The sequence below is a fragment of the Elgaria multicarinata genome, chromosome 6 (genome assembly GCF_023053635.1).
Source record: "Elgaria multicarinata webbii isolate HBS135686 ecotype San Diego chromosome 6, rElgMul1.1.pri, whole genome shotgun sequence".
In the NCBI taxonomy this organism is placed as follows: domain Eukaryota; kingdom Metazoa; phylum Chordata; class Lepidosauria; order Squamata; family Anguidae; genus Elgaria; species Elgaria multicarinata.
In genome coordinates, this window is record NC_086176.1 from 93,011,059 (window position 1) to 93,021,899 (window position 10,841).

The window sequence follows — 10,841 nt, forward strand, 5'->3', positions numbered from 1 at the left end:
GGACGTTGTACACTAGTACAAGAACCTTAAACCTGGCCTGTTAGCAAATAGGCTGCCAGTGGAGTTCCCTCAGCAAAGGAGTTGCATGCATGGCCAAGCAATACCTGTTCAGGAGAGGCTGTAGCTGGCGAACCAGCCGAAGCTGGTAGAACACACTCTGAGCCGCTGTGGCCACTTGAGCCTCCAGCGACAGAGATGGATCTAAGAGTAACCCCAAACTATGAACCTGATCTTTCAGAGGGAGTGCAACCCCATCCAGACTTTGCTGTTGGTCTCCGCATCTGCTATCTAAGATAAAAGACCTAATTCTGCTTACTGGTAGGGCCATTCCTGTGCTCAACATTGAAAACCAGCCTGAAAGTCTGCTTCACTGATCCAGCAGAGGGAGCAATTCACCTGAGCTATGAAGATTTCCTATGTACCTCTGCATATGTACCTCTGCGCATTTATAAACCCTAAATTCTCTTATTTCAGGTGCAATTACAGATTGCATTTTTCTTTATGGTTTAAATTTATATAGTGTATGTATCTTTTCCTTCTGGCACTGGCCCCTTGTTAATTCCGCTTTATCCTCTTAAATTTTTCTACCTTTCAGGAGAGCTCTTGGTACATGTTCTAGGAAGATCTTGGCAGTTTCTATAATCCTACTAATCTAATAGAAGCAGCAATTGAAAAGACACAACCATCAGTAATATTAGCCTCACCATGGTCCATGAAGCTCAAAGAACAACCCAGCTAGAAGCAGGATTATTCATTACTAAGGTCACCTGGGGCAGTTTAGTTTTCACTTTTTAGTGTTCCTGACTCAGTACTTGTGGATGGATCACCATTTACTCCTGTTCAAAAAAACCTAAGGAATATAATACCCATATCTGACATGGGGAGGCCTGGCATGTACTACAGAGTTCCTCCAATTGGAATATCTCTGTGTGCACAGAGTAAGCAGATATGTACCTTACCCAGAGGGGTTCTTTGCAATATATAAGTCATTCCACCCCCATAACCCTGCCTCTCATATTAACAGGCACTATCCTAACTAAATATATAAAAGGCAGTTATCAACATTTCCCCACACTAAAGTGTGACCAAGAAGCAGAACTCCGGATGTGGCGAGGCAGCTGGAGCAGACTTGATGGCTGGGATCCCCTGGAGAAACATGTTTAGCCCATGCCCTAATGTTTCGAACCTACCCATCACTGCTGAACTATGCATCCTGTTTACTTTCTGCTACATAACTGAATAGCTGCCATACCCATAAGGAGGAGGAGTGTGTCCATGGGTGTTTGCAAGGGACAACTTCAGGTTTTTTTACTAGGGAGAGGAGGAGAAGAGAGTCTTGTGGGCATGTTTTCAGGTGAGCATGTTTTCATTTTCATTGAGCTGTCCACTACAATCCCAAGATCTCTTTCTTGTTTGATCACTGCCAGCTCAGATCGCATTAGGTTATACTTGAAGTTGTGTTTTTTTTTGCCCCAACATGCATTACCTTACACTTGCTTACACTGAACTGTATCTGCCATTTGGATGCCCACTCTCCCAGCTTGGAGAGATCCCTGTGGAGCACTTCACAATCCCTTTGTGTTTTAACAACTTTAAATAATTTGGTGTTATCAACAAACTTGGCTACTTCACTGCTCACTCCTAATTCCAGATCATTTATGAACAAATTGAAAAGAATTGGTCCCAATACTGATCGCTGTGGGACCCCACTATTTACTTCCCTCCATTGGGAGAATTGACCATTTATTCCTATTCTCTGCTTTCTGTTCTTTAACCAGTTACTGATCCATAAGGGGACCTCTCCTCTTATTCCATGACTACTAAGTTTATTCAGGAGTCTTTGATGGGGAACTTTATCAAAAGCCTTTTGAGAGTCCAAGTAAACAATGTCCAACAGATCACCCCCGTCTACATGTTTGTTGACACTCTCAAATAATTCTAGTAGATTAGTGAGACGACTTGTCTTTGTGGAAGTCATGTTGATTCTTCTTCAGCAGGACCTGCCCTTCTACATGCTTACTAATTTTGTCTTTAATAATGCTTTCAACAAATTAACCTGGAACAGATGTCAAGCTAACTGGCCTGCAATTTCCTAGATCCCCCACCCCCCAGATCCCTTTTTGAAAATTGGTGTTACATTGGCCATCTTCCAGTCCTCTGGTACAGAGGCTGAGCTGAGGGACATGTTGCATATTTTTGTGATGAGGTCTGCAATTTAATATTTGAGTTCTTCGAGAACTCTAGGATGGCTACCATCTGGGCCTGGTGATTTATTTGCTTTCAATTTGTCAATAAGGTTGAGAACTTCATCTTTTGTCACCACTATTTGCCTCAGTTCCTCAGACTCCCTTCCTGAAAACATCAGTTCAGGCACAGGCATCTGACCTGTATCCTCTGCAGTGAACAGTGATGCAAAGAATTCATTCAGCTTCTCTGCAATTTCCCTGCCCTCCTTTAGTAGTCCCTTAACTCCATTATCATCCAATGGTCCAACTGCTTCCCTAGCTGGTTTCCTGCTTCTGATATATTTAAATAATTCTTTATTGTTGGACTTGATATTATTAGCAATGTGCTCTTCAAAATGCTTTTTTGCATCTCTTCTTGTTTGCTTGCATCTCCTTTGTGCCAGCTTGTGCTCCCTTTTATTTTCCTCACTTGGGCAAGACTTCCATTTTTTGAAGGAAGCTCTCTTTTCTACAATAGCTTCTTTGACACTGCTTGTTAACTTAGTCCAAGAGGACTAAGAAAGTCCTCTTGGACTTTCATAGATTTGTATTCATAGAACCATAGAGTTGGAAGGGGCCTACAAGGCCATCAAGTCCAACCCCCTGCTCAATGCAGGAATCAATGTACATGGGGTTCCCTGGTAGTCACCCTTCCAGAAACTGACCAGGCCTAGACCCGCTTAGCTTCATCAAGGTTGCAGCATCTCATGCCATCACACTTGGTGCTACCTTTCCTAACCTGTGGAATACATTTTAGTTGAGCTTCTATTATTGTGCTTTTGAGTAAGCTCCATGCATTTTCCAAGGATTTAACCCTCTTGATTCCCCCTTTCAACTTTCTTTTCACTAGTTCCCTCATTTTAGAGAAGTTTCCTCTTTTGAAGTCAAGTGTGAATGTATTGGATTTCCTGGGCAATTTCCCACTTAAGTATATATTGAGTCTGATAGCACTGTGGTCACTGTTACTGATTGGTTCAACAATATTTACTTCTCGTATTAGGTCTTGGGCAGCACCACTTAGGATTAAATTCAGGGTTGCCTCCCCTCTGGTCAGTTCCATGACCAACTGTTCCAGGGCACAGTCATTTATGACATCAAGAAATTTAACCTCTTTGTCATGACTGGAATATGAATTTTTCCAGTCAATGTGAGGATAATTGAAGTCACTCATCATTACAACAGTTCCTCGTTTGGAGGCCTCCCTGATTTCATTCTCCATCTCAATGTCACTCTAAGCATTTTGGTCTGGGGGACGATAGCATGTTCCTAGCACTACATTAGTTTTGGGACCCTGCATTATCACTCACAGCACTTCTGTGGAAAAGTCTTCCCCGTTTAGATACTCTAGTCTACTTGACACAATGCCCTCTTTGATGTAGAGAGCAACACCACCCCCAGTACGCCCTTCCCTGTCCTTCCTGTAAAGTTTGTATCCAGGGATGACCGTATCTCACTGGTTCTCTCCATTCCACCAGGTTTCTGTAATGCCCACTATGTCCAGATTCTCCTTTGAAACCAAGCTCTCCAATTCTCCCATTTTGGCTCGGAGGCTTCTAGCATTTGCATAGAAACACCTATACACAGTGTCCCTCCCCAGATGTCTCTGTCGTGTCCCTTTTTCCTGTTGCACTTTAGCCTCTTTGTTTGGCTATCATGTTCTATCTTGTACTCATGACTTATTTGCTCCCCTTCTACATTGGGACAATCAAAACATGTTCAGATTCATCTCCTTCAGATGATTTAACCCGAACTGGATGCTTCCCAGCTCCTGTCGGCTTTTCCCCAGGATTTAGTTAAAAAACTTTGTGAGGATTTAGCACATCAGCAACATGAAACCTATCTGGAAATGCATCCATGTGGCAGAAGAACTTGTGTAGCAGCAGTTCTGCGCTGGGGAGGGTGCACCTAAAGAATACAGGCATTTTACACACAGCTGGTTCACCTACTTGTCCATGTGCCACCATTATAAATTCCTTGTAGAATTTCTATGTCATTCTATGGGATGGGACCCATATGCTAAGCAACTAGGATTATCACCAGTGAAAGAAAGTTTAAATTGACTAATTACATCTGCATGTGAATAAATCAAGACTTTTGGATTTAAAAGCATACTTTGATTCAGGATGAACCCAGTATGTATCACTGCAGGCATATTAGAAGAGACTTTCCCCTTCTAAAATGGTATGTCATCTATAGCTTTACTACATTAATACATAACCTTGATTAAAAATAACATTTCAAAAAAGAGTGGCCTGATTAGTCCAGGTTCTATTTTTAGTAAATCATCAAAAGTTTTTGAATTGATTAATCCAACCAATGAATACATTAAATGTTTCAGCTTTTGTAATCCATTTTGAACATTTCTATGGAAAAGTGTCATAGATGCCATAAATAAATGAAGTTAAAACTTGTAGAACTGCCACCATGTAGCAATATTTCTAGTGCCTTCCGTGACAGACGTTAAAAAGTAAACTGGCCCTGAGTGTGGCAAGACTCTTGGTGTAACAGTTCTTCTGGATTAACAAATTTAGAATATATGAAGGATCTGTGGTGGGCAGTTATAGACACTGTGAAGTCAGTGAGGAAAGATGAGGAAAGATGGCGTCACTCTTTTTAGCTCGCGCGCGGGTGTGGAAAATGGGCATTTTGCATGCGAGGAATTCCCACCTGCTTGCTTGGAATGGGGTCCTTCAGTTAAAAGCTTTGAAAAGTCATGCCACGCAAAACTAGAGCTTTCAAAACGAAGACTGTATTTAATCGTTTTAAGTTTCTATTACATTTAAGTAGTCTCCACTTTTATGACTTCCAGAGTAAGCCGTGTTGCGCCAAAAACAACGAAGAGTCTTTCGGCACCTTAAAGACTAACACATTATTCTGCCATACAATTTTAATGCCGTTATAAAGTTATTAGTCTTTAAAGTGCCACATGAGCATTTTTTATGTATATCCACCGTGTCGCCTTGGGTAGAAAGACACCTAACTACTCTACGACTTTAACTACAGCCCATAAATAAAGTCAGAACAAAATGGCAGGCGTCGCCTCATAACGACGACTGTGACTTCGGCGTGGTTTAGGGAAGAACCGCTTCAGAAAGGGGATTCTTTGATTCCTCCCCCCCCCCCCCCCCCAGGGCTTGAGGTGCGCCTGAACGTGCCGCTCCCGCTCCAGTTGTTGGCGGCCGAAAGACTTGCAGCAGTTACACAAGGAAGCCCAGCCCCGCCGCGTAGCTGAGAGCGGTTCTTTGGCCGGGAAAGCCGGCAAAGCCAAGGGGCGGGAAGCGGGGAGGGGATGTCTACAGCAGGCGGGACCAGGGGCGGGGCGCAGCGCCCCAACATATAGCCGGCGCCGGCGCACCTCCCCTCGGTGCTGCCCGACAGGCAGCGGTAACTGTAGGAGCTGCAACATGGTGGTGACTACCCGACCTAGTCAGGAGCGCCCTGCGGCTGTAGGCGGGCGGCAGAGCCCGCCGTGCAAGCGGCAGCGGGCCGAGGACGTGACCCCCGAGGAGCGGCCTGAGCCCCCGGGCGTCGTCGAAGCCAGCCTCCAGCTTCGCGCGCCCGTCAAGAAAAGCAAGGCCCCCCCGCTGGGTCTCCTCCCCGGCCGGGTCGCCTCCCCCAGCCGCTGCGAGCCCATGCACCCTTTGGAGCGGCAGACCTTCCGCGACTACGGGCAAAGCTGGTACCGCTTCCGAAAGGAGCTGGAGGGCAAGTTTCACCCGCTCGACCCGCTGGCCCAGCAGCCACAAGTAAGAGGAGGGGAAGTGGGGTTGAAGATTAAACCCACAGCTGCTGGTTCTGCCCCTAATGGTGGGCAAATTTTGTTCCTCTGAGAAACTGAACTTCTACTGAACATGTTTTGTATTATTGCTTTCTCCTCTTTAAAGGCTCTTCAAAAACGTGAGATTGTATGCGTGTAGCGGGGGTCGGTAGCTTGTGGCAGCTTTTCCAAAACCTTTGAATAGCCGGAGTTCTAGATCAGGTGTAAGGAGTCTGTTTGTGTACACTTTTACACACATCTAGCCTATTCACAGGTTATGGCAAACACAGATGGTGCTATTTTGCTCCCTTTTCTATATACATTCAACATAACATATGAACAGTCCTATTATTATTATTATTTATTTATATAGCACCATCTATGTACATGGTGCTGTACAGCGTAAATGTTCAAGATGTTCTTCCTTTTTTTCACTATCCTCTTTTCATGGAATGATCTTTTGTTTAGGGAAAAACCTGAACCTGCCTGGAAATCATCATGTGTAACATTCACACATGCATGTACATATGTTAGAGGAAGCTGTATTTAGCTACTACTTTCCAGTTCATGTTCTCATAAATCTATACATAAGTATGATTGTAACACACAATGATCTTTATGGAGTTTTCATGTGCTTTTCTGCCCAGAGTGCTTTCTGTGTAGAAAACAAATAATTGTAAAGTGTCCATTTAAGATATAAACTCTTAAGGGGCAGAGAATCTGTCTGCTTTAGAGATGTAAAGTACTTAGAACACTTACATGCATTGTATAAATAATATGATGTATGTGGTGAGATAAAAGACCCCTTTGCTTTTAATTTAGCAAGCATCACATTGGTGTTCAGTGGCACAATTGCACACGATTGACAAACCCAGGAAGATAGAACACATAAGAACTAAGGGTTTTGTAAAAAGATAGCGTTTAAAAATTCATTCAAATTAGACATCTCTTGAGAGGGACATTTGGAAATGCTGAGTTGGCAGAGCTGACTTGGGTGGGAAGGAACCTGAGACAGAAAGAGACTACAGGTTTAGAAGTGGCAAAGGAATCAGAAGTGCCAATAGTACATCATTTTCTGGTTCATGTTTAGAAATTGCAAGATATTTCAGATCTATTACTGTCATTTTTGTTACATGTACTGTCATTTTCTTCATGTCTTTCTCAATTTGTCCACTGTACAGAATTACATAATAGTCCGAACAGTTGCCTGGCACCAATGCTCTGCTTATGCACTGTAGTCATTCTACCACTGGGACACTGCTTTCCCATGAACATCTTTGAGCTGATGCATATCAAATATTAGTAAAACTACATGCATGTTGCTTCTAATTTCCTAATTTGCCACATAAAGTTTATCACTCTTTATTGGGTTTTCCTAGACTTTACTTTTCCTACAAGAGTGGAAGAGGAAAAACGTGTACATCATCATTATGATTTATTTATTTATTTGGCTTAAGGATGGGGCAAAAAAAGTTCAAATAAATGAATGTGCATCACTATTTTGTTGCGTGTACATGTTGGACAGCTGCTGTAGCAAAATAGTAAAAGTAAAGTTCATCACGTACCCTCTTTAGATTCCTTTAAATCCGCATCAATTTGTGTTTGCAAAAGTCATTGCACATTGCAGGGAAACAATCTACTATTTCAGTTACAACTAAACAACCTTACATGGCAATGCTGATCATGAAATAATCAGGAGGGAACAATAAAGTAAATGACCCAAAACTTTTAAATAATTCCATGCTAATATTTTGCTTCTCATTAATCACACTCTGTAATACAATGAATGGCTGCCTCTAGGGTTCTCTTTTGCATCCTGACACCTTCTCTACTTGGTTTCCCAGATAACTGCAGAGGCTCGGTGCAAACTGATCAGCTGGCTAATTCCAGTGCATAAACACTTTGGCTTCTCTTTTGAGTCCTTATGTCTGGCGGTAAACACTCTAGACCGCTTCCTCACCACCACCCCAGTGGCTGCTGACTGCTTCCAACTTCTAGGGGTCACCTCGCTTTTCATCTCTTGCAAACAGGTACCAGAAGCTTAGCTATAAGACAAGGTATACCTCTAAACCATGGTGATTAGGAGGCTCCAAGAAAATACTAGGGAAGCCTGAATACCAATGGATCACTGGTATTAGTTTGCTCTCTACTTCTAACCCTGAAGCTCTGTTCACAGTCCATGCAATGCTCTGAGACATCAACCACTTCAGTCAAAGTTTCCTAATAGATTTATTTTTATTTGAAAACTTGCGAATCAGATAGCAGAATTACAGATCAGAAACTGAGGGCAGGAGTGCTGAATGTTTTTCTGCCCGAGAGCTAAATTCCATTTCGGAGAAGCTCCTGGGTTCAAAGGGTACATTACAGTGTTGGGTGGGGCTAAAGGCAAGAGGGACAAGGCCAAAACCTCAAGCTCTTACTGCCAGTAACGAAGCCTTAGAAGCATTTCAACCTTTTAGAATTGGGGGGTGGGGGAGAGTGCACACATTTAGGAAACCACCCAATGGGGGTGGTTGGGAAAAAGGAGGTGAGGCAGTTCCCCCCTTCACCAGCAGCCCCTGCCCTACCCCACTTTGTTCAGGAGAGCCTCTTGACCCTCCAGAGAGGCATGGAGGGGGCAAGTGGCTACAGGGACAAAGGGGAGACAGAAAACTTTCCATCAATGAACTTCCTTAATTTAACATGTCTAGAACCTGAAGCAGGGTTATTCACCATGCAGATATGGAAATGGGATTATCATGCAAGGATTTATTGTGGAAGATGACAATGAGCCCTGAGCCACCCAGAAAAACTCTGCTGGACATCTACTTGAGGATGTGATGGAGGCAGCAAAGTAAGCCTTTGTTGCCCTCACTGCCATACAGCAGGCGTGGTTTTGCACTCTTACATGTTCCTGCTAAGCCTCATGCAGCTATCTTCCAGCCTGTTTCATCATCCAGAGCTCCCCAGAAAACCAGGGAGCACCGTAGGCCCTACAGCACCAGGTTGGGCACTTGGGAGCTATTGTGTCAACAACACGTCATGTCTCACTATTCCCTAGAGTGACTATACTTTCAACTAGATCTCTGACTGATGGAAATTCCCCCAGAGCATTCAGAAATCTATTGGATTCCTCACAATGTCTAGGGGTTCTCTAACACTACACTTGAGACTAGCTCACCAGGGAGACTTGGGAAGCAGGGTAGTAGATCAACAGTATTCCCAATTCCCAATCTGTCTCACTAGCCCAGTGTGCTATGTATAAGCCTTCATAGCCCATCTTCTTCCGGTTTCGTGTTGAGCAAGATGGTGTTGTTATGGACAGCAGAGACCAATCCACCCACCTTATAGCCTGGGCTGATGCTGCAACAAATTCCAAGATTGGCAAAACTGAGCAATGTTCAATTAAGAAAGATCACAGAAATTTCCCATCTCCCCAGCAGCTCCCAGTGCCCCATCCCACTTTGTCTAGGAGGCCCCCCCTAACCCTCCAGAGAGGCTTTCCGGGGATCACAGGTAGTTGCAGGGGAGAAGGGAGCAGGAAACTTTCCTTCCATGAGCTTTCTTAAGTTAACGTATCTTCATATCCCAGCCACTGTGTTCACCGCTTTCCTCCCCACCTCACCTCCCACACCCCAAACAGGAAGAAGTGTGCTACAGCTCTGGAGATTAATTTAAATCACCTTCAAAAAATCGATTAGCACGTAAAGCCAAAGTGAAACCATTTAATTCTTCATTAATATAAATAGAAGACAATTGTGCATAAGCTTAACTCTCCCACTGAAAGAAATGTAAAGCACTTAAGTTTGGTTGAATTGTATTTGATGTTAATTGGATTAAAGGTGAAAAAGATAATTAGAATTGTTTTACTTTTGGGAATATAGCAGTCAGTAGTAATACAGTTCCACCATTCTAGAAATATTCCAAAATGTTATTTTATGCTTACAGTGCCGTGTATTACTTTCTCTGCTTCTGTATCTTTCAGGTGGAAGTGCACCCACCCAAGGTGAAACAGCTCCTGGCCCTTTGCTGTGACACTTTCTCTCGTCAGCAACTCTGCAATCTGGAGTGCATCATTCTGAATAAGCTCCGATTCAACCTGGTGGCCCCCACCATCAACTTCTTCCTGGAACACTTCACCCATGTGAGGATGGAGGCTTGTGAAGCTGATGCCTGGGAGGCCAGCAATGCCAAAGCTCTGGCAAAAGGTGTGGCTGAACTTAGCCTGGCTGACTATGCTTTTAACAAATACATGCCTTCTTTGCTGGCCGTGTGCTGCTTGGGACTGGCTGACCAAATGTTGCAGCACCAGAAACCACTGGACTTTAACTTAAGTGAATATCCAGAGGGAATTTTGCAGGATTGCCTGGACAAACTACATTTACTGGTGTCTTTGAATGAGGACTCTTTGCCTTTGGTACTACCCCCTGAGATTTCAGATCAGTATCTACACCTAGAAAAATGAGTTAATGAAACAAAACAAATACTTGAAACACTGTGTGTAACCATGCATTTGGAAGTTTAGATCATCCATTTTCTCCAGTGTATTACAGAAGGATCACTAATAGTTGCAATACCTCTAACATAACAGTATTTTCTTTGTACTTTTTTTCAATAGTCTCTAACGAGTTTTACATGATATTTATATTTATTAGTAGCGGAAGCTGCGAGATTGGTTTAGAATATAATCAATTAAGCAATAGCTTCTCTAATCTTTTAAACATTATTTCAAATTATATTTTGCACAGTAGACTTGTCTTGTATTGCACTGACATTATTTTAAATAACAGATTGAAGTTGTTAATATTGTATATTATGCTTGTACTTATTTATTGAGATAGTAGTTCAACGCTAAGCCATAGGGAAGGACAACAGTACTG

At 43.1% G+C, this 10,841-nt stretch overlaps 1 protein-coding gene across 1 annotated transcript; it reads left to right on the forward strand.

Annotated features, from left to right (window-relative positions):
• Positions 1-5,629: 5,629 nt before the first annotated feature.
• On the forward strand, positions 5,630-10,616 carry CCNO (cyclin O). The gene is made up of 3 exons (XM_063128783.1): positions 5,630-5,971; positions 7,827-8,012; positions 9,947-10,616. Exons 1-3 carry the CDS (start codon positions 5,630-5,632, stop codon positions 10,424-10,426), a joined length of 1,008 nt encoding a protein of 335 aa, XP_062984853.1. The 3' UTR covers positions 10,427-10,616.
• Positions 10,617-10,841: the final 225 nt, after the last annotated feature.

Coding starts and splice junctions, on each gene's coding strand:
- CCNO (XM_063128783.1), top strand. CDS start 5,630: ATGGTGGTGACTACCCGACCTAGTCAGGAGCGCCCTGCGGCTGTAGGC. Junction 5,972..7,826: donor CGCTGGCCCAGCAGCCACAA/GTAAGAGGAGGG, acceptor TTGGTTTCCCAG/ATAACTGCAGAGGCTCGGTG. Junction 8,013..9,946: donor TTTTCATCTCTTGCAAACAG/GTACCAGAAGCT, acceptor TGTATCTTTCAG/GTGGAAGTGCACCCACCCAA.